Consider the following 22,557-nt stretch of genomic DNA (forward strand, 5'->3'; position numbering starts at 1 on the left):
GTTGTCACTTGGAGGAGGGCAGGATGCTGTTTCTGCTGGCTGCAGAGGAGAGGACACGCAGTAATGGGTTTAAACTTCAAGTACAACGATATAGGCTAGATATCAGGAAAATTTTTTTCACAGTCAGAGTAGTTCAGCAGTGGAATAGGCTGCCTAAGGAGGTGGTGAGCTCCCCCTCACTGGCAGTCTTCAAGCAAAAGTTGGATACACCCTTTTCTTGGATGCTTTAGGATGCTTAGGGCTAATCCTGCATTGAGCAGGGGGTTGGACTAGATGGCCTGTATGGCCCCTTCCAACTCTATGATTGTATGATTCTATGATGGATTAAGCATGCAATAACTTGTTTGAGTAGCGCCCACCCTTCCCATGCTCCCTTCCCTTCCAGCATTCTCATCCATGGTATGACACTCATCATGTCTCTGAGTTTATTAAAGTTTGCCCTACGAAAATCCAACATCCGCGTCTGGCTACAAGCTTCCTTGCCCCCCCATCTGAAAGGAATTCTATGAGGACATGGTCACTTCCCCCTAGGGTCCCCACCTCCTTCACCCCATCCACCAACTCTTGCCTGTTGGCCAGTAATGAGTCCAGTATGGCTGAACCTGTTGTGGGTTCATCTACCATTTGATAAATGAAATTGTCAGCCAGGCAGGTCAGAAGGTTGCATGACTGAGGACGCTTTGCAGAGTTTGTTTCCCAGCACACATCTGGGAAACTGAAGTCACCCATTTTCACCCAGATGCTTTCCACTGGTGATATACTCGCCTTTACTAGAATTTCCTGACAGGAAAGCCCTTTCCTCACATACAGTGCCACTCCTCCACCTCTTCGATCTATTCTGTTTTTTCTAAACAATTCATATCCATCCACTATTACATTCCAGTCATGAGAAAAATTCCACCAAGTTTCTTTGATGCCTACCATCAGCATGAGAAGTTCCAGCTCTTCCCTCTTATTGCCCATGCTTTGGGCGTTAGTATAATGGCATCTGAATCCTTTTACTTTTGGTTCCCTATGAGCTTGCCTTCCTGGTTGGGCTGCCCCCGATCGGTCTCCTTCCTTACACTCCCTATGTTGAACTTCCCCTTGTGGCTTCAGTTTAAAGCTCTCCTGATTAATCTTCCCAGGTTCCTGCCAAACACATTCTTCCCCAACTGCGATAAGTGCAGTCCATCAGGTGCGAGTAGGCCTTCCTCAAGAAAGCCTATCTCATGGTCCTAGAAACCAAATCTCTCCTGCCGGCACCAACTACGCAGCCACTGATTCACCTCCATTATCTTCCTCTCCCGACGCATTCCTCTTCCCTTGACAGGCAAAATTGAAGAGAATACCATGTGTGCCTCCATTTGTTTGAGCTTCCTGCCTAGATATTGATAGTCTGTTTTAATAGGAGTGATGGTATTCACAGACATGTGAATACCATTCCCACGTAGACCATCACAAATGGGTAGTGATCCGTAGATTTGAGCCAGCCATTCTGACACTTGCACCTCCTCTGCAGGGGCCTGAAATCTATTCTGGAGCTCCAAAGGCCCCAAGAACCATCTCGCTCTACACCTTTGAGTCTTTTTCCTAACTGTCTGCAGAGGCTCCGAAATGAGGTCAATCCCCATATCTTCTTCAGGACTGGTTGTATCCTCATTATTCAGAGTTGCACAGCTCCTATGAACTCCTCCCCTTTCTTAATTTCTGTCAGAGTAATAATCCTCTCTTCTAAACCCCTAATTCTTTCCTCCAAAAGTCTTACCAGTTTACACTTGGGGCAGATGTAGTCCATCTTGTCTTCAGGGATGAAGGCAATCATGTCACACTCATTGCAGATGATGGGTTGAGTGTCCTGGAGGTCCATTGTAACTTGTAGGCAGTGCAACTACTAGGAAAATATAATCTACAGATTCTAATTGCTAGGCAAAGAACCCCAGGCCAAGAGCTACTGGCCAAGAGCCCTTTGACTCTTGCCCTTCGGCTCGCGCCTCTAGCAAGCAGCAGCCCTTTTTAATCCTCCCAGCAATCACCCAGAAACCACCTCACTCAGCACAACAATATTCTCACCTGGTCAGCAGCAGCTCTCCCCAGCAGCTCTCTCCACATGCTCGCAACTGTCTGAGCTCTGCCTCTGTTGTTGAATTGTTCAATTCAACAGCAACCTGTGTGGGAGGCCTTAAATTTTTCTTCTCCAACACAACTCTGTCCAAAGTAGCCCTTTCTGCCTGGGGGGCTGATCTTTATACTCTGGAGATGAGCTGGAATTCCAGGACCTCTCCAGACCCGACCCCTGGGTTGGAAATATTCCTTTTGAGGGGGGGGGGACTTTCCCCTTCTGCCAAACAGTTGCCTGACAGGGAGGCCACAGAAAAGCCCCTTCTCAATTAAAATACTGCTCTGGCCGGGGGTTAGACATAGCCAAGACATGTGTCTTTCTTCTTTGCAACTCTCTGCAGATTTGAGGTCATTGCACAGCGTTATTCTGCAGAGGAAACTGGCTCTTTGTCTCCTGTTTCATCTGCACAACAACCCTGTGCAGTAGGCCTCAAGTCTTTCAATTCAACAACAACCTGTGTGGGAGGTCTAAATGTTTATTCTCTACCACAACCCTGTCGAAAGTAGCCCTTTCTGCCTGGGGAGCTGATCTTTATACTCTGCATGTGAGCTGTAATTCCAGGAGCTCTCCAGGCCCCACCTGGAGGTTGGCTACCCCTGGGTTGGAAATATTCCTGGAGTTTTGGAGGTGGGACTTCAAAATCGTACAATGCCTCAGAGTCCAGCCTTCAAGGAGGCCCCGGGTGTGCTTCTGGGCCCGGGGAGGGGGGGGGAAGGAAGCCTTCCCCCTGGCCCCCAAAGCACACCTAGCGCCCATTATATTTACAACGGGCTTGGTCCCTAGTAAATAAAATAAAAGGGTTGCCAATGACCACACACACACACACAAAAATAGAACCCAGATGCTTCTGCTCTGGCTTCTGGACCCATTACCAGAAAATCATGACCCAAGGCTAGCTGTTGCCACTATGCTCACTTTTCATGGTAAAGAGAAATGTCTGGGCTGGTCTCTAACACCAGTCACATCGGAAACCAACCAGTCTCCAATCCATCATGGCATCTCCTATACCTCATGCCCTAACAGAATTCCTGAATTTTCTGCTTCAACAAGCCACAATATTACTGGGATAGTATGAAGAATCTCTGTCAAATCAGCCAAGGTCTGATGTCAAAGACTGTAACCTTTCCAATATTTTGCTTAGATTATGAACATGTAAGGCCAGCTTCTGTGTTCAGAAGCTGGCCTTACCCTCTGACTCAAGAAACTCATCTAACTTTTTCATACCTTACACTCAACCTACAGTGTGGGGGTCTACTTTTTCCTGTCTGTTTTATTCCTTAACTTTAAAAAGACTTAAAGGTAAAGGTAAAGGTGCAAGCACCGAGTCATGTCTGACCCTTGGCCCTCTAGTGTTTTCATGGCAGCGTTTTCCCCAGTCATTACCATTTACCCTCCAGCAGCAAGCTGGGTACTCATTTTACCGACCTCAGAAGGATGGAAGTATGAGTCAGCCTTGAGCCGGCTGCTGGGATCAAACTCCCAGCCTCATGGGCAGAGCTTCAGACTGCATTTCTGCTGCCTTACCACTCTGCGCCATAAGAGACTCTTTTAAAAAGACTTAAGAAAACAGAAATTCTAGCACAGCTGCTGCTGTTATCCATAACCCAGAAGTTGAAGAGAAAGGCAGAAGAATCACAGAATCAAAGTTAGAAGGGACCTCCTGGGTCATCTAGTCCAACCCCCTGCAGAATGCAGGAAATTGTGAATTTAGTTTACCTTCTGCCTCCCTCTGATAGTTGTGCAAATATCAGAATATCTGAATATCCTGAAAAGCCTTTCTAAGGAACTTAGCTAGTAATAGAAACTACTGCTCTGCTATATTTTTCTCAGAATGAGTGTGGATGGATGCACTTCACCTTGGGATGGCTAAAGCAAAGGACTGAAGATGCTGATGTTTTATACTAGATAATTCAGTAGAAATTATGACAACCAGGCACATGATCTTACTACAAGTTCTCTTCGTTTATAAGATCACGTAAGATACTTCTACAGGCTGGAAAAGGCAAAAAAAGTGAGGGATCAGCATGTGGAAGGACTCAGCAAGTTTATATGGATGCAATTTATATATTTTTGTTAGATATAAAACTGTAAGGGAGCGGCCAGCGCCACCACCCGGCTCAGGAGGACACGGCGGCGGTTCCGCCTGCCCCACCTGCACACAGACCCGATCGTCCGCAGCCCAACGTCGTCCACCAACCCGCCCGGCGGAGGAGGCTCGGGGACCAGTTGCGGAGGCGCAGGCAGGCCGCCCCGCCGCCCACCGTGATGCCAGCTCCACCCACTGCCAATTAACCGGCACATCGACAGCGGCCTCGCCTTCTGCTCCACTGCCTACATTTCCTCCGTCGTTCCCACACGCCCAGGTAGGCCGCGTCACGGGGGGCGCAGGACGAGCCGCCACCGGCTCACACGCCACCCCACGCCCGGCCTCGGGTCCAGCCCCTGCCCCAGCACACCTGGAGAGCTGACCCGCGAGACTCCCGAGCCCCACTAGCGCCCGCTGTATTTCAAGTACGGCGGGCTTATTTTCTAGTCTGTAACCACTCTGTGGGAGCGGTATAAATAAAACAGTAAGGGCCCTCAAGGAGGGCCCTGTCCGGAATGGGGAAGGGTGCCCATTGGCCCCTTCCCCCGGAGTGACAAGCGGGGTGCCAATTGGCAGGCGCTTTGCACCTGCCAATTGGGCCCTCCGGGTGTCAGTCCAGTGACAAGTGACCAATCACCAGCCACGCTACGCGTGGCTGGTGATTGGCCACTGGCCCCAGAACTCACGAGTCGGGAGACGCTTTGCGCCTCCCGACCTGCCCACTCCCCGCCATGCGCCGTTCAAAGAGCCGGGGAAAAGCTGCAGCCCGGGGGGTGGGAGGAGAAAGCCCTTCCCAGCCGCCCAGGCAGCATGGCCGCCGGCTCAAAGAGCCACGCTGCCCGGCTGCCGGGGAAAGGCTTCAGCCCCCAACCCCTCCCACCTTCAGTGCTCGGCTCAGAGCCCCACGCTGAAGGTGGGAGGGGTTGGGGGTGGGGCTATCTTCAGTGCAGGGGTCCGAGCCCCGCGCTGAAGGTGGGAGGGGTTGGGTGGAAATGAGTCAAGGGGAAGAGTGGGGGCGAGGGAGCGGAGAGGGGGGCCGCTGTTTGGGGGGCCTCCCGCAACCACCCGCTGCCCACCAACTTAGTTCTACCTTAAAAGCAAGTTTAAGAAAAAGGTTTGTATTGCTTGCAAGGTTGGGTTGTTGGCTATTCACATCCCATCTGGGTGGCAGGAGGAAATTTCTCATAATGTTGGATAATGATCTACCATTTAATCTAAACTCTATCTTTAAACCACAGTTTTGGAGGAATGCTAGAGCATCACTCTTGGTATAACGATGTCTCTCCTAGGTTGTGCCGTAAATATTGTTGCCCAGGGTCCACCAGTTGAGCTCCCAATAGAGGTTCCCAGGTCTCCCATCTGTCATTGGACAAGGTAGACTTCTATAAGGTCACAACTTCTAATGCACTGAACTAAGTTCTAATCAATCTCATGCCATGACATCCTGCATCCAATTTGGGCCTGCAAGTACCTGAGAAATGCAGAACTCTTGAACACATCTCTTGACCTGACTCAGGGATGTCTCTGAAGAAAGTGTAAAGTTAAGCCCTGGGAGGACTCTGTTTTTATGTTTCCTAGATAGATCGATGGCATGAGATGGCTTCTCCCAGCACCCTGGAGTAACTCACGAACCCCAAGGAGTCAGCTGACCCCAGTATGAGAAACACTGTTCCACAGATTTTCCTTCCTGAATATAAACTTAGTCAACCTTTAAAAATGGTTTAGAATTCCTCTAGCTGCTTCAGTGTTTATTCCTCCTACCCTCCCATTTTCTATCTGTATTCATAGAGGCTAGGAAGCTTCCTTTTATTTTAAGATTAGCATCAAAGCCCATTTTAAAAATGGGCTTTGAAAGGGGTCCAACGGGTCAGGGGAAGCCCAATGGGTCAAGGGAAGGCCCTCCCCCAGCTCCTTCCCTGGGCCAGCATCCCACTGACCTGCAAAGCCCTCTGTGGGACAAAGCCCCCCCCCTTCCCGCACCAGTCTCCCACTGGGCCGCAAAGCCCTGTCCCCACCGTTGTGAGGTGGCAAGATGGTTTTGTGGGCCAACGGGTGCTGGAAAGCCCCCTGCTGGCCCCCTTCCTGTGCCAGACTCCTGCATGTCACAAAGTTCTGTCCCCATGGCAGCCAGCAAGTCTCTGGCGGTGAGGCCCAGCGAATGCCTCGCTGCCTGGCAGGCTGGTGGTGAGCGGCTGGAGTGGTGGCAGTCCATCGCAGGCTTGCTGGTTGCCGTTGATGCAGCACCAAGGCCGTCACCCGGCCAACCTGTGCGGCTGCCACCTCCAAGCCCCCGCTGCTCATACAGCCATGCAGCAGCAGCAGCCAGCAGCAGCCAGGCCACCCCATGGTGGCCAGGTTCAGCATTGGGGAAGGGCGCAAGCTGTGGAAGTGCCCTCCTTGCCATCCAGAAACCCTCTGGTGGCGAGGCTGGGTGAGTGGCTTGCATACAGCTTGTGGAGGTGGGCGCTCTAGGGACCGGCCCAATCCAGATGCATTTGGATTGGCCCGTTGGAGCAGCAGAAGCACAGGCCAGACCGCAGGTTCCTATCCGGGACAGCGCCGCCCAGATGGCCCTTTCTCAAATATTAAGAGGAACCTGTGATAAGGATAACAATTAGGACACTTAGAAGTCACCATGATCCATATGCTCTTGTCATCTTGGTGCTGTAATGATGAAGAAGATATGATTCTACTATGCATTGTAGATCCGTATTGTAGTGGTAGTATACATCTTGAACGGAAATAAAACTTTTTTTTTGGTAGCAGGTCAGGCATGGGGTGGGAGTTGTTATATACTTAAATTTTTAGTATTTAGTATTTTCTCATCCTGCTATTGGTACTGGTTATTTGGTACCACCAATCTGAAAGGGCGAGCTAAGAGAGCAGAAACACAGCTGGACTATGGTAATAATTTATTATTATTTTTTCTACCTTAGTTACTTACAGGAAACAAATGTCTACAAAAACACAGAGGGGCTATTTACATAAGGAAACTAAAAGGAATTAAGAAAAAATATACATGTTAAAATGTCTGCAAAATCATGCACTCTAGAACAAAATCACAAATGCAAAGCAAGTCATAGCAAAAGAAAATGAAAAACAAAAAGCCTGAAACAAATTAAAATTAAAAAGCCATACAGGTTTTAAAAGCCATAGCTTCCAGTAAAAAAAGGTAAAAAATAAAACTACATCAAACATAATCAATAAATGAACAGCACATTTTAAACAAATGCAGATTAAACAAACATTAATAAATGCATTACAGTTTTATTGTAAACATGCAACCGATTTCTCACAAACTTAGTCATTGGGTACAATAGCTTCTCTTCTTTTTTAAAAATAATAGGAGTAAGTTAGTTGTCACACAACTAGTACAAATGACAGCATGCCAGGGTTTTTTGTTTTTGTTTTTAATGGAGAACAGAAACTCCCAGCCTGTAGAATAACAGTGTTCCACAGACCTTCATTGACCCAAGAATCCAGGGGCAAAATTGCATTGCGTCTACTTCTTGGCATACATACTCATCCTTCCTTTTCTTATTCCCTAAGGACATGTTTGGGTTGCTAGGGTACATAAGAGCACTCTAGGCCACCGGTCCGCAAGCATACGCTCGCTGCGGACCGCTGCGGCGTAGTGGGGGGAGAGGGCGGCTCGGGGGCCCACGCACGCGCGGCAGCCCCAGCGCAAACGCGCATGCGCGGACTGCCGCGCATGCGCGTTTGCGCCTGGCAGAGGTACATACGCGCATGCGGGTTTGCGCCGCCACCATGCCGGCAGCCGCGGCTCCCCCTCCCTTCCCCTCCGGGCCGCGAGCAAATCGGCCGCTAAAGTGGCCGATTAGCTTGCGGCTCGGCCAGCTTCTCTTCCCTCCCCTCCCGAAGTAAGAAGCTTGCCGGGCCGCAAGCTTTGGCGCTTTGGCGGCCGATTTGCTCGCGGCCTGGCAAGCTTCTCGCTTCGGGGGGGGAGGGAAGAAGGAGCCGCGGCCCGGCGCCAAGGCCTTCATGGCCCAGCACCGGGATGCGGGTTGGGGGTGCTCTAGGCAATACACTAGGTATTCCTTAAGAGCGTGCAGTGTGAAGTCCCTGGGAGGCTGCATTGGAGTGACTGCTTATATCAGTAGTATTTTAGTATCCAAAAGTCAACCTGGTATCCAAAAGTCAACAACTTCTACTTTCGTATCAGATGAACATACTCTGGGCAGCTGGGCAAGAACTAGTTGGTGGCTAGTTGGCTAGAAGTTCCTTAGACACTAGACCTTTTTCGGGTCGGGGACCGGGGGGGGGAGAGGGAGGCCCGGGGACCGGGGTTAGGGGAGAGAGAGGCACTGGCATCTGGCAGGCACAAGCGCACAGGCGCGGCTGCTCCGCGCCTACCCGTTTGCGCCCACACCTCTCCCCCGCAGCGTGGCACTCACTGCACCGGGGCCTGGGAGTGATCGGCTGCCGAAGTGGCCAATAGCTCCCAGCGCAGCGAGTGCCGCGCTGCAGGGGGGGAGGAAGGTGTGCCCACATCCCCCTCCCACCTGCCGCTGCCTAGTACCTAGGGCTCTACGGCCCCATATTGATCTAAGGCCCGGGGGTTGGGGAAGACTGGCTTAGAGTTTCATCACATACTCCAAAGCTTGCCTGGAGTGAGCAGTCATTTCTGACAGCCACCATGCAAATAGAATATTGTGTCCTTATTGCATGATGTCATCATTCCCCACTGAAGCTTTTGCCCTTTGGAGTACACACACACACACACACACACACATATGGTCTGAATTTGTTGGCCACTGCCAACAGATGTCTCTCTGAATCACTCATAATCCAGGAGGAATAATGCCTGAATTGGATGAGCTGATTCTTTTCCCTTTAGATAAAATGATCATGAAGCATTTCAGTCAACACATTGAACATATTAGAATACTGCAGGATTTTAATTGGTATACATAGGTCAGCAACCGGCTCACCATAGCAGTGTATTTCTCCAGCACACAAGTAATACAATGCATAAGACTTAAAAGCATGTAGCCGGAACCTTAGTGCATTCCCTCAAGTACCAAGCTACAATTCATTAAGTCTAAGCAGTGTTCTTAATATCTGCTTATCTAACCTTTATCAAAGGTCCCTGTAAATTACCTTGTTCTCCTATGAGCGATAGGGTTGTGGCTGTCCTGCATAGTGCAGGGCTCGGGCTGAAATTAAATATAATAGACTAGATGGATTGGACTAGATGACCCAGGAGGTCCCTTAAAAGCACCGAGTCATGTCTGACACTTGGGGTGATGCCCTCTAGCGTTTTCATGGCAGACTCAATACGGGGTGGTTTGCCAGTGCCTTCCCCAGTCATTACCGTTTACCCCCCAGCAGCAAGCTGGGTACTCATTTTACCGACCTCGGAAGGATGGAAGGCTGAGTCAACCTTGAGCCGGCTGCTGGGATTGAACTCCCAGCCTCATGGGCATAAGGACTATGTGGATCAGTGCTCTACTTCTGACCAAAAAGCAAAAACTCCTGGGCAGACTGAAATGAATGGAAGCTGTGAAAATTATATGCACAAGTTTCCAAATGGTTTGCATTGAGCAGCTTTCCTGGTATAAATTGGTTTTAAGACTTTTGTTAAAAATATCTTTAATAAAAAATGGAAATACACTTTGTTGAGTTCCCTTGTTGAGTTCTTTGTTCTCTATTGTCAATTACATCACATCATGGATAAATATGTCTAAGCATTTGGAAGAGGATCTATACAAGTATGTTGCCATTTCAGCAGCAGCCCAGTGCAGTGAAAGCTCCTTGTTGGGGTCATCAGAAGTTGGCTGCTTGGTGTAGTGCCTAAGAGTAGCAGCTTCTAATCCGGAGAGTCAGGTTTGATTCCCCGCTCCTCCACACGCAGTAAGCTGGGTGACCTTGGGCCAGTCACTCTCCTGTTAGAGCTGTTCTCACAGGGCAGTCCTGTCAGAGCTCTCTCAGCCCCACCTATCTCACAGGTTGCCTGTTGTGGATGAAGGTGATTGTAAGCTACTTTGAGACTCCTTTGGCTAGTGAAAAGCGGGATATAAAACCAACTCTTCTTCTACACACAAGCATGTCTCCATGAAGGAAGGAGGGGATTGATCAGTATGCAGTTGAAAGCTACCTGGGTTAATTGTCATGATTGCTGGATCATGTGTCTTAGGAAATTAGAGTCATATTCCTCATTTGTCGAAGAGCCATAACAGCTGCTGTCCTAAACAACAGCAACAATACCTACTGTGATTCAGGCATGACAGACAGCAATCAATGCCAAACATCAGCCTGTACTTTTGGTAGGATGAAGAGAAAAAATCTTAGCAAATGCTAATAAATTATTCCTAAAAGTTTGTGAGAAATGGCAATGTCATCTACCTGCCACCCCCAGTGTAAGTTACATTCCACGTGGATATTAAAAACAGAACAAAGCAGAAGAAACAAAAAAGTAAAGAAGTAAAATCAAAACCAGAAAAAAGATTTTCTTATTTAAAAATAGTCCGCAGCCCAAGAAGTCAGTAACAGCAGCCATTGCTTTTTCATTGGACACTGATATTAATATACCCAGGCATTCTCTCTGTCTTTGTCTGTCTGTCTGTCTGTCTGTCTGTCTCTCTCTCTCTCTCATTAGCAGTGTAGCAAACCCCGATTAATTTGTTATGCATCTTTAAGAACTAGTTGATAAAAATAATGTCTTGTGAAATCGGCAAATAGTCTGCAAAGTGAAATAAGAACAGAAATTAATAGATTAAACTGAAAACTTAAAAAATAAAAGTGAAACAGGATAGTGAGCAATTGTGATTGGTTTCAAAAGCAAAATTCAAGCCTGAAGTAGGGGAGGGAAAGAGAATCTAAAATCAACTGCTGAAGTGCTGAATATTTTCCATTTTCATAGAATCATAGAGTTGAAAGGAGCCATACAGGCCATCTAGTCCAACCCCCTGCTCAACGCAGGATCAGCCCAAAGCATCCTAAAGCATCCAAGAAAAGTGTGTCTCCAACTTTTGCTTGAAGACTGCCAGTGAGGGGGAGCTCACCACCTCCTTAGGCAACCTATTCCAAACAAATTTGCTCAGCAAATACTTGTTGCCAACTTTTCTGAGAGTTTTATTTATCTTAATTCATCTTACAATTTTCTTCTACTTTGTGGTGACCAGATTGTCCCACTTTTGGAGGGACGTCTGGGTCCACCTGGCAAATTGTACTTATGTACCGTTTACCCCCAGCAAGCTGGGTACTCATTTTACCGACCTCAGAAGGATGGAAGGCTGAGTCGACCTTGAGCCGGCTGCTGGGATCGAACTCCCAGCCTCATGGGCAAAGCTTTCAGACAGCTGCCTTACCACTCTGCGCCACAAGAGGACACAAGAGGTGTCCCGCTTTACCAATGTTAAAATCTGGTCACCTTATTCTACTTGCTAACCCCCCCCCCCCCCAAAAAAAAAGCAATTTACAATCCAGGCAGTCCAACTGATAAAGTCACAATATAAAACTATGCTCCATTAGAGAACCCTGGCAAGAAATTAGTAGTACTTTAAGATGAACACATATTCCAGTAAGGACCAGCTAAACAAGTCTTAAGAATCTAATGCCTCTTAAGTCAGAGAAAGGAAGATGGAGAGGTGAACCTTTATGGGCAGGAAGTTCCCTGATGGTAAATACCTTCAATGGCAGGAGCATTTGCAATAAAGTTGCCTTCTTAATTTTCAGTGCAGGGAAGGTTGCTTAGAGTAAGTTTTCTTTCAAGTATTGTGTAGATTGAATTGCCCAGTTTGTGTGGAGCTTTAAAGATTAGGAGAAGCATCTTGTCCCTTAACCATCAGATTACTAGTATAACTTTTTAAAAATAGGGGTAATATGGCTTCTGCAACCTCTCCTAGGGCAACCTCAATTACAGAGTATTACAGGTGACCAGTTATCAAGAAGAAGTCATAGCTGGTACACTGAGTCAAGCCAAAATTGGGCAATAGTGGCCAGAGTGACCATCGGACAATCAAGTGGCAAAATCAGAGGAACCCCCAAGCACTGGACTTTCTCCTCCTTGCAGAATGCAACTCTGTTTAGAGAAGAAAATTCATCGATTATCTATTTTTATCTATCTAGCTGTGAGCCAGTGGCTGCAACAATGCTTAAAAACAATATTTTAATGGATTTTTTTTGTAGGGCTTTATTGGGGTTTTATGCTGTAAGTTGCCTCGAGCCTCAGGAGAGAAGCAAGTGACAAACATAATAATAATAATAATAATAATAATAATAATAATAATAATAATAATAATAATAGAACATGAAACCTTCATAAAAATATTGAACATGAAACCTTCATAAAAATAAAAATACAAACTATATTTGAAGTAAAATACTGACCAGAACATACATCTGGGGCTGGACCTATTCACATCAAATGAATTCTTTTACATTAGGGAATAATATAACATTTTTTCTACATTGAGCAAGTAGCTGAGAAAAGTCAGATGTCCCAGACCAGAGTTTAACTTATGAGGGGACAAAGTATGTAACCATAAGGTCTGCTTTGTTTATTTACTTAAATAGAATAGAATCACAGAGCTGGAAGGGCCAGACAGGCCATCTGGTCAAACCCCTGCTCAATACGTCTAAAGTAGCGATCCCCAACCTGTGGGCTACGGACCACATGTGGTCCTTCGACTAATTGGAGGTGGGCCCCGAAGGATGCCTTCTCCCCCCCGGCCCTTTACTTCATCCCCCCCCCAGCCCTTTACAACACACTTCATTATTGTGGCATGTCTGTATCTTATTTTGAAGGGATGTTTGAACTTTACCATAGTGATCAGAGAGCGTTAGGGCAGTGGTTGAGAGTAGAGGAGTAAACTACCCCCCCCCACCGGGCCTCAGTAAAAGGTCCCCACTGAGTGGTCCCCAGCATTGAGTGGTCCCCAGTGATAAAAAGGTTGTGGACCACTGGTCTAAAGCATCCCTGATGAGTATTTGTCCAGCCACTGCTTGAAGACTGCCAGTGTGGGGAAGCTCCCCACCTCCTTAGGCATTTGATTCCACTGCTGAACTACTTTGACTTTGAAAATGTTTTTCTTGATATAGTTGGTATAGTTCTACATGCAGTTTAAAACCTTTACTGCAGGTCCTATCCTCTGCTGCCAACAGGAACAGGTTCCTTTCCCTGACAAAATTTTAAATACTTAAAGAAAGCAATCATGTCCCCTCTCAACCTACTCTTCTCCAGTTTGGAGAGCCAGCTTGGTGTAGTGGTTAGGAGTGCGGATTTCTAAACTGGAGAGCAGGGTTTGATTCTACACTCCCCAACAAACATGTAACCAGCTGGGTGACCTTGGGCTCACCACAGTACTGATAAAACTGTTCTGACCGAGCAGTAATCTCAGGGCTCTCTCAGCCTCACCCACCTCACAGGGTGTCTGTTTTGGGGAGAGGAAAGGGAAGGTGGCTGTAAGCCGCTTTGAGCCTCCTTCAGGTAGAGAAAAGTGGCATATAAGAACCAAGTCTTCTTTTTCAGTAATATCAGGGCTCACTCGGCCTCACCCACCTCACAGGGTGTATGTTGTGGGGAGAGGAAAGGGGAGGCAACTGTAAGCCACTTTGAGACTCCTTCGGGTAGAGAAAAGTGGCACGGAGGTCTGCATTCAGGGTGGAATGGCGGCAGCTAAAATCACCAATTATGCATACTGCAGGCGGCAACCGGGCGCAGAGTCAACGTATGCCGCCAAAAAAGCTGCGTTAGCGAGATGCGGAAGAAAGTGGAGCTTCCCGGGACCAGAGTGCAACCAGAAGTGGCTCCGGAATAGCCGCGTGCATAATTGGATACTCTGGGTTTTGCCGTCGTTGTGTTCCGTCCCGTGCGTGTATGGTTTGCTTCGCTTCTTCCTCCTCCACGTTCTCCATGCCGCAGTTTCAGCGGCCGTGCATAATAGGCCATACAAGAACCAACTCTTCTTCTTCTTCTTCTTCTTCTTCTTCTTCTTCTTCTTCTTCTTCTTCTTCCCAAGTCCCTCAGCTTTTCCTCAAAGGGCTTGGTCCCCAGGCCCCGAATTTTTATTGCTTTCCTCTGAACCCTCTCATTTTTGTTTGCATCCTTTTTGAAATAAGGCCTCCAGAATTGCACACAGTACACCATGTGGGGTCTGACCAATGTGGTATACAGTGAGACTATGAAATCTTGTGATTGTGATGTGATGCCTCTGTTGAGACACCTAACCAATGCACAGATGTACCCCTATTATACAAGGGTAATTCAGAGATATTGCTATGACCATTGTATTCTCTTGACAAAATTCTACCAGCCTGTGCCCTGCTTCATTTTGTACTCCAAGGCCAAACTTGCCTGTTATCCCAGTTATCTTTTGGCTTCCTACTTTAGCATTCCAATCCCCCATGATGATAAGCACATCATTTTGATGTGCAAAAAAAAAAAAAAAAAGATGTGTTACTGTTATCACCACATTATTACTAACTGAGTTATATTGTTCCTGACGCATGTAAACTTCCCTTCAGGGAGGGTGGTATATAAATACAAATAAATAAAAATAAAAGAAATAAACTGACATTATAGGTCTTACTGGACAGGGAGTTTCATTTTTAGGGAACTTTAGTAGAGTATAAAAAACAGTGTTGCACATTTCTGTAACCATTGTTCACTGACAACTTGTGTACAGATACACACTGGGACTGCACAAGCACAGGCCAGCCATGGAAAGTTATTCAAGCTTAACTCCTGTAGGGGGCGCTACCACCCCAACATGGTGCACATGAGCGTGGTTTCCCACTGGAATGCACACATGACTAGAGGCGGAGTGCCCCCCCCCTTACCCTTGGTTCTGAAGTGCCACCGTGAGCCTAGGCTGGACCGAAACAACCAGGACTCCAAGACAGAGGGCTCACAGCAGGGGCGTGAGGGAGGGAATGTGAGTCTGCACACAGGATGTCAATGAACAACGTTTACAAGTGTCTTGTTGTACAGTCCCTGCCCCAGTACCTGTCCCAATAACAGACAAATAAAGAATTTGTTTTTTTGAGCACCTGTGTCCTGTGTAAAGGGCCCTGCAAATGTCCAGGGAATACAGGGACCTCTTTAAACCAGAGGACAGTTCAGAAAAAAGCATGGCTAAAGTGACAGACATGTGGAAATCAGAAACCACCTTAGGGAAGAAATATGGATTATGGCGTAGAGTAACCTTGTTAGTGAAAAGTTTTAACAAGGGGGGATCAACTCTCATAGTGCCGATCTCTCCCACTCTTCTGGCAGAGGTAACTGCGACCAAGAAAACTGTCTTCATGGTCAAGAGGCTCAATGGAACTGAGTCCAGCAGTTCAGAGGGAGCGAGCATCAGAGCTGAAAGTGGCAGGTATAGGGACCACTGTGGGGCCACTCTAGGACAGGGGGAAACATGTTAAGTAATCCCTTCAAATAGGGCTAAGACAATTTGTGGGGGAAAAAGGAAAAGTTCCGGAACTGGTCATGAAAGGCAGACAAAGCCACTAGATGGGTATGTACCATCAGGCCCTGGTGAGTCAGGGACAGCAAGTACTCTAAGACCGCAGGGAGTGGGTAGGAAAAGGGACATAAGTGCTTCTCATGGGCCCATTCCTCAAATCAGGCGTCTAGACTGCAGCAGTACCTCCTTGACCCCTTAAGAGAAGGGTTTTGGAATCTAATGGAGCAACCATGCTCTCGGGCTGAAGGACCGGGGAGGACAGAAAGGAGATTAAATCAGGATTCTCCAGAAGGGGGGTGCAAAGGCCTCTGGAGAGACTGGATACCAGCACTGGCACGGCCAGCCCAGGATGATCAAAATCATGAGAGTACTTGCCTGAGAACTCGGAAGCAAAGAGGTCCACAGAGGGGCATCCCCACAGGCTGAATACTGGAAGCAGATATTTGTACTCTAGGGACCAATTGTAAGTTGGGATACAGGATCTGCTGAGAGCATCCACCGAGGTAATCAGAACCCCAGCTATGTGTATCCCCCTGAGGTCTATTTGCAGACTGAAAGCGGTGTCCCAAATTCTGCCTCTAGGCAGAGGTGCTAGGATGACACCCCCCCCCTGCTTGTTGAGGAAGTATTGTTGGTCTGAATCAGAAGGTTCCTGCCCTGAAGAATATCTGTGTCAAGACCAAATGAACTGTGTGCAACTCAAGGAAATTAATATGGAGTGATTGCTCAGCTGGGGACCACAAACCTCGGGCTGTTCTATTCATACAATGAACGCCCCAACCCGTAAGGGAGGCATCTGTAGTTAAAATCACATCATGGCACCAAGCCCCAAACGGGACGCCTGTTAAAACATTAGACTCTACGGTCCACCAAAGGAGGTCTCTTAGAACTGTTATCGGGACCATAAAGCATCGAAAAGAACTGTCCCAGTTGGGAGCAAAGTTATGCTCCCAGGCACCTCATATGGAGGTGGGTCAAAGGCAAGCAAATCAAGCAGCCACTGAACGAACGTTGCTGGCCTCCAACGGTTCCTAGATAAGGACTGAATCATGCACAGAATGGAGTGAAAACGGACACAGGGAAGAAAAGTTCAGGCCTATCCAGGATGTAGGTGGTAAAATCAACCACCCTAGAGGGGTTTAGATGTGACCTGGAAATTCACTTGAAAACCTAGAGCCAAGCAAAGGTCGAGTGTAGTAGCCCCCTGAGCTGATAGTAGTTGAGATGTAGGGGCCACTATCAACCAGTTGTCTAAATAGGGAAAGATAACTGTTCACTGTTAGCAGAGATGAGAGACAACCACAGCCATGCATTAGTAAACACATGGGGGGGGGGGGCGTGCCAAGCAAAATGGGAGCATTGTATACTGGGAAATCTTAGGGCCTCAGTGAAACCATAGAAAACGCCTGTCCCTGGGGTTAATCGATACATGGAAATAGGCATCTTTGAGATCAAGGTCAGCAAACCAATCCCCAAGTGATAGGAACTCAATTACAGCAGGTAAAGAAACCATGCGAAAGTGTGAAACAAATAAACATTTATTGAGATCCCTCAAGTCCAGGAGGGGATGGAAACCAACCTCTTGTTTCTCAACCAAAAAGAAGCGAGAGTGGAAACCACACTGGAGGAGTCCATTAGGCACCTCTTCAATGGCCTATTTGGACAAAAGTTCAAGTATTTGAGCATCCAACTTGGAAAAGGCTTAAAGTGCTTGAGAACCCAAATGAAAAGAAAAATTCCAAATGGTAACTGTGGACTAAGAACTCCCTACATGACAGTGGGAATATATAGCAAAAAATTAATTAGTAAACTGTGTTAAATTAGTAAACTGTGTCACATATCCAAATACAGCCATATGATAATTATTTGGCAAAACAGCCAATCAAGCCCCTGAAAGTCAGACGATTGGTCTCTTGCCGCCGGACTCGCGAATCCGCCCCCCTCCGCCCCCCTCCAAAGTTGCCCGCGTTCGCCGGGCCGCCACTATTGGTAGCCTCGCCGCCCAGATGACCGCTGGCCTGCAAGGCTCAGCCGAGCCGGCAGGAGGTCGCGCCCCACAGCCCCAGCGACACAGGGGCGGCAAGAGGCGGTGGCCGACGCTGCCGACCATCGCTCACCCCCCCCGAAAACAGCCGCGGCCAACACCCGCTGTCCCGAGGAGCCGGCTGGCTGCGGAGGCGGCCAGTGCCGCCAGCTGCCGCCGCCGCCGCCCATCGCAGCCAACTGAAAGACGATGCGCCCACCGCTGCCCTGTGGGGAAGCTGGTGCCCCGCAGCAGCGGCGGCACCCGGCAGAACCGGCGCCTGGCCGCGCCGCCAGGGCACCACCCGACACCACTCTCTCCCCAGCCCACCTCCACTCCTCACACCGGCAAGGACACACGCTTCACCCCCGCCGCCAGCCTGCCGACAACATCTGCTCCCTTGCCGCCGAGGACGTAGGTAGGCCACGCCGCACCCATGAGGCTACACATGGCCGGCCTAGCCTGCTGGGGGGGGGCTCCGCCAAGCCTGCCACGCACCCCAGGAAGGGTCTGGGGCCCCCACTCCCCCATTCACCCGACAAGGCCCTTGCCGCGGTGCCACTTCTGGCCCTCTCCGCCCCTGCTCTCCCGAAACCAGCCCTGAGAACGCTGCACTCGCCCACGCAGCCTTCTCTGCCGCCCTCCACATGCCCATTTTTAGAAATGGGCTTTATTACTAGTCACAAATAAAATATGAGGAATATGGATACAAGAGTTGAACATAGCATGGCTAGTTAGATTAAAACCTATGTCCTTGTTGAGTCCAGGGTATGTCATAGTTTTGAGTGTTGTAATAACTTGAGTTTCTGCAATCTCCCTTTCTAGCCTGTTCTTGAAGTTCCTTTGCAATAAAACAGCTACTTTCAGGTCCCTTATTGAACGTCCTGGAAGGTTGAAGTATTCCACTACAGGTTTTTCAATGTTGTTGTTTTTGATGTCAGGCTTGTTTCTGTTCTTGGGATGAGATAATTGCCAGCAATCACAAAATGAGAGCGCTGCAGAGGAACAGAACTTCCTTCCCAACCCATCAAGCTTCCGACTTTCATGGTCAAATGAGGCAGAGTGCCAGCCCAGCTGTTGTTTAATTTGCATAATCTCCAGGACTGTGGAGGTCGAGGAGTGTGTGGGGATGTATAGGAAGTTGCATGTGGGGGAGCGCGGAATCAAACCGGGCTTACAAGATTAGAAGATGGCTCAAAATAATTTTTGTCTAAACACAGAGCGGTTCTTCAATGGAACAGGCTCTCCTTCTTTGAAACTTTTGAAGCAAAGGAAAGATAGTAATCTGACAGAAATGCTGATTTTATGAACTGAGTGGACAAGAAGAGACGTGTTAGTGTTTGTCTCATGGCGTGAGCAGGTAGTTGTGAAATACTGCAATGTGCAACGGGTCGGACTAGATGACCCTGGAGGGCCCTTCCAACTCTATGATTCTATGATTCTATCCCATAAAGCCCTCTTCAAGCAAGATTCTAATTTCTTTTTGTATATATTTGGTTGGGTCATGTCTACATGGAAATGAATCTTTCTAAGGACTACACTGAAGTCTCCAAACATTTTTATCCTGCGGATACATTTGGAAGTTTGACACAGGAAGGCATGGCCAACCACAACATGGCTGCCATTGAAGTGCAGTTTTATTTATTTACTAGCCTTCAAAGCCCGCTCGTAAGAGTGGGCTTTGAAATAAGGTGCCCCCATGGCAGTGGGACCTGTACCCCCACGAAGGGACCCCCCGCCAAGCCTGCCTCCCTCCCCACCGAGCCCCCAGATTCCCCGCGGGCTTCAGAGCAGGCCCGCCACATCCCCAACAAAGCGGGCCTGCTCTGAGGCCCGCAGGGAAGCCTCCCCTGTCCGCCCCCCTCCCCGCCGAGTCCCCAGCTTCCAAGCAGGCCTCAGAGCAGGCTGGCCGCGTCCCTGATGTGGTGGGCTTCCTCCAAGACCCACAGGGAAGCCTCGCCCACCCCCTCCCTGCCGAGTCCCCGGCTTCCCTGTGTCAGGATTGTAGAATCTCTGTCATAAATTAGCCTGAGTTCCTCCATGTCAGTTATATTGCTTGGCGCCTGGTTGCCCCAGGTCCTGTATTCTTGCTAACCATAAAAGTGAATAATTTGTTTTTGTAACCTTATCACATGTTGTGGCCTCTCGGCTGAGCCTGGGTTTGTTGTCACCTCGTCAAGGCCATGAGAATGTATCTCTGTTTTTATTACACATGTGTCTTTTCTCTGGCTCCCCTCCCTTGGGAACTGTCAAGTTTTGAGCGGGAGAAATGTATTGATAAGCAGAAGCAAATCTGTACTCTAGTCAGATTTGACTTCTCAGTCCTATAGCGTGTAGTACTTTCCAATAAAGCTTTCTTTAATTAAGAAGCCTGTTGTGAGTTCTCTTCACGTTTGACATTAAGTCAAATCTCACAACCCCTTTCGCCTGCCAACATGCAGGATGAAGGAAATATCTATACTGAACAGGGAGAAGGCCTGGATTGGGACCTCTCCCAGAGCGACGGGGCCGGTGTGGGTCCGTACAGCTCGGGCATGATCAGAGCCTTAGGAGAGGCAACTCCGGGTCATGCCGAGTTCCTGGAAAAGCACATCACCGAACGCAGGCGTTTGTCGAAGTACGACCACCTGACGGGTGATGAGCAGTGGCCGGATCAACTGGGGATGCCCAGCTACGGGTCGGAGCCTGCCGGGGAGGTGCGCAACTTGCAGCACAAACTGGACAAGGTGACCAATTGGCTGCAGGATGTCTCGGGCCGGTTGGATCCGGAAGAGCAGCGTGAGGCGCGGCGCCTGCTGCGCGAGCTGCACGGAGACTCTCGCGAATCCAGCGGTCGGAGGCTGGGGGATCTTCCCACCCTGCGGGAACGCGAGGAGGCGGCGATGCAGGCGGCAGCCGAGGCCGAAGCCGCCGCCTTGGCCGAGGCGAGGGCGGCAGCACAGCGGCAGGAGGAAGAAGAAGCCGACCTAGGTGGAGCCGGGGCTGGTGGTGGCGCGGGAGCCGCCGAAGGTGCCGGGGCGGCGGACGGAGCGGCGGCGGACGTGGACGGAGCAGAGGCGGCGGCAGCGGCGGCGGCGCGAGCAGCGGCGGCGGCGCGAGCAGCGGCAGCGGCGTGAGCAGCAGCAGGAACAGGTTGAGGTTTGGGCTGTGGAGCGAGGGTCCCGATGGATTGGGGACCGGGACGACTGCCTCCCCTTCTCCGGGGAGTGGAAATGCGGAGCACCTACAAGTTTAAAGCTAAATTCTCGGGGGACCCATCAACCTTCCCTTCGTTCCTGGTGCATCTCCAAGCCTACGTGATGGACATGGGATTTACCTTCAACGACGATGCCGAGCGCGTTCGTTTTGTGGGGGAATGCCTGGAAGGGAAGGCAGCAAAATGGTTCATGGACCTCTACCGTTACAACCCAAGAGCCGTCCGTAATTACAATCATTTCCTGAGAACCATGCGCCAGATGTACGTGGAACCGTTCGAGAAGGAGACGGCGGAGAAGAAACTCAAATCCCTGAAGCAAGGGAAACTGACAGTGGCCGAATATGCCAGGGAATTTAAGGAGCTGTCCTCAGCCATGCCGGATCGGACTGAACCCCAGCGAGTGCACGCGTTCGTGGGGGGCCTCTCCGGGGACTTGTCCAGCAAGTGCCTCCTCCTAGAAGACCCACTCACGGTGGCAGGATGGGTCCAATTGGCAGGAGAGATGGAGAGCCGCCTGGAAAGGGCGGCCGAATATCAAGGAGTCGCCGGCAAGGCAGGGGCGAAGACTTCTACCCCCAAGAAAGTCAAGCCAAAGGCGAAACTGGAACCGAGCGAGCGCACTTGGCGCATGGAGAAGGGATTGTGCTTGGGTTGCGGTCAGGCTGGCCACTTCCTTGCACAATGCCCAACCAAGACGCTGCCCAGCGCCAAGTCGACGGGAGGAACCCCAGCCAAGGCATCCCCTACCAAGAAAACGGCCTCGAAGAAAAGTGCCAAGTCTCTGCTGGTTCCAGCTGGGGCCGCGACTGTGGTGGAGGAATTGGAGGAGAGCAGCGGCCAGGACGAAGAAGGTCAATCGGAGGAGCAGTCGGGAAACGAAGACGGTCTGCTGTAAAGGCGCCCCGCCAGCAGGCCTCCGGCAGGGGCAAACGAGTGGTGAGTGATTCCCCCTGATTCTTTTTCCCGCAACCCTCACAGAGCCCAAGTCGGGACGAAAAGTGGGGGTTCGTTGCATTGTGGACTCAGGGTGTACCCAGACTCTAGTAAGCCCAGCGCTAGCTGAGACTTTGGGGGTGGGTAAGGTGCCGTTGGGGGAGCCCCTACCTATTACCCAACTGGATGGAAAATGCGCTCCAGGGGGGGAGGCTACGGTGAAAACGCTCCCGATGGACTTGGACGTTGAGAAACATTGGGAGCAAATTCAACCCCTAGTAGCGCCCCACTCCGCTTTCCCATGTGTTCTGGGTTTGGACTGGTTGAGGGAGCATGACCCCACGGTGAAGTGGAAAAAGGGAACGGTGAAGTTTTCCTCGCCCAGTTGCAAGCGCCATGTGCGGCCCCAGCTCGCTCAAAACGGCCGGGCCGTGGCCGCGGTGGGGACCGCCGGGGGGGCGGTCATCCCTCAGGAGTATCGAGACTTTGCAGATGTGTTCGCAGAGGCTGAATGCGATCAACTTCCCCCCCACCGTAAAACAGACTGTGCCATCGAGTTAAAGAAAGGGGAGCCCCTTCCCAAAGCCAAACTTTATTCGATGAGCCCGAGGGAGATGAAAGAACTTAGGGAGTTTTTGGACAAAAACTTAGCCCGGGGATTTATCAGACCTGCGACTTCGCCCTTGGCGGCCCCGGTCCTTTTTGTGAAAAAGAAAGACGGGTCCTTGCGCCTCTGCACGGACTACAGAGGGCTGAACACTGTTTCCACCTGTAATGCCTACCCGCTGC

General features: G+C 49.7%; 1 protein-coding gene across 28 annotated transcripts in view; it reads right to left on the bottom strand.

Moving 5' to 3' along the window:
* MSI2 (musashi RNA binding protein 2) overlaps positions 1 to 22,557 on the bottom strand; it is an 833,820-nt gene that overhangs the window by 142,378 nt on the left and 668,885 nt on the right. The window contains exon 11 of one of the 28 annotated variants that reach the window (XM_077312097.1): positions 415 to 10,890. The exons of the other annotated variants lie outside the window; for them this stretch is intronic. Coding sequence (XP_077168212.1) covers positions 10,850 to 10,890 — 41 coding nt within the window. The 3' untranslated portion in view covers positions 415 to 10,849. Of the gene's footprint in view, positions 1 to 414; positions 10,891 to 22,557 lie in introns of those variants that run through there. 28 annotated transcript variants of the gene reach the window in all.

Source organism: Paroedura picta, chromosome 15 (genome assembly GCF_049243985.1).
Source record: "Paroedura picta isolate Pp20150507F chromosome 15, Ppicta_v3.0, whole genome shotgun sequence".
In the NCBI taxonomy this organism is placed as follows: Eukaryota; Metazoa; Chordata; class Lepidosauria; order Squamata; family Gekkonidae; genus Paroedura; species Paroedura picta.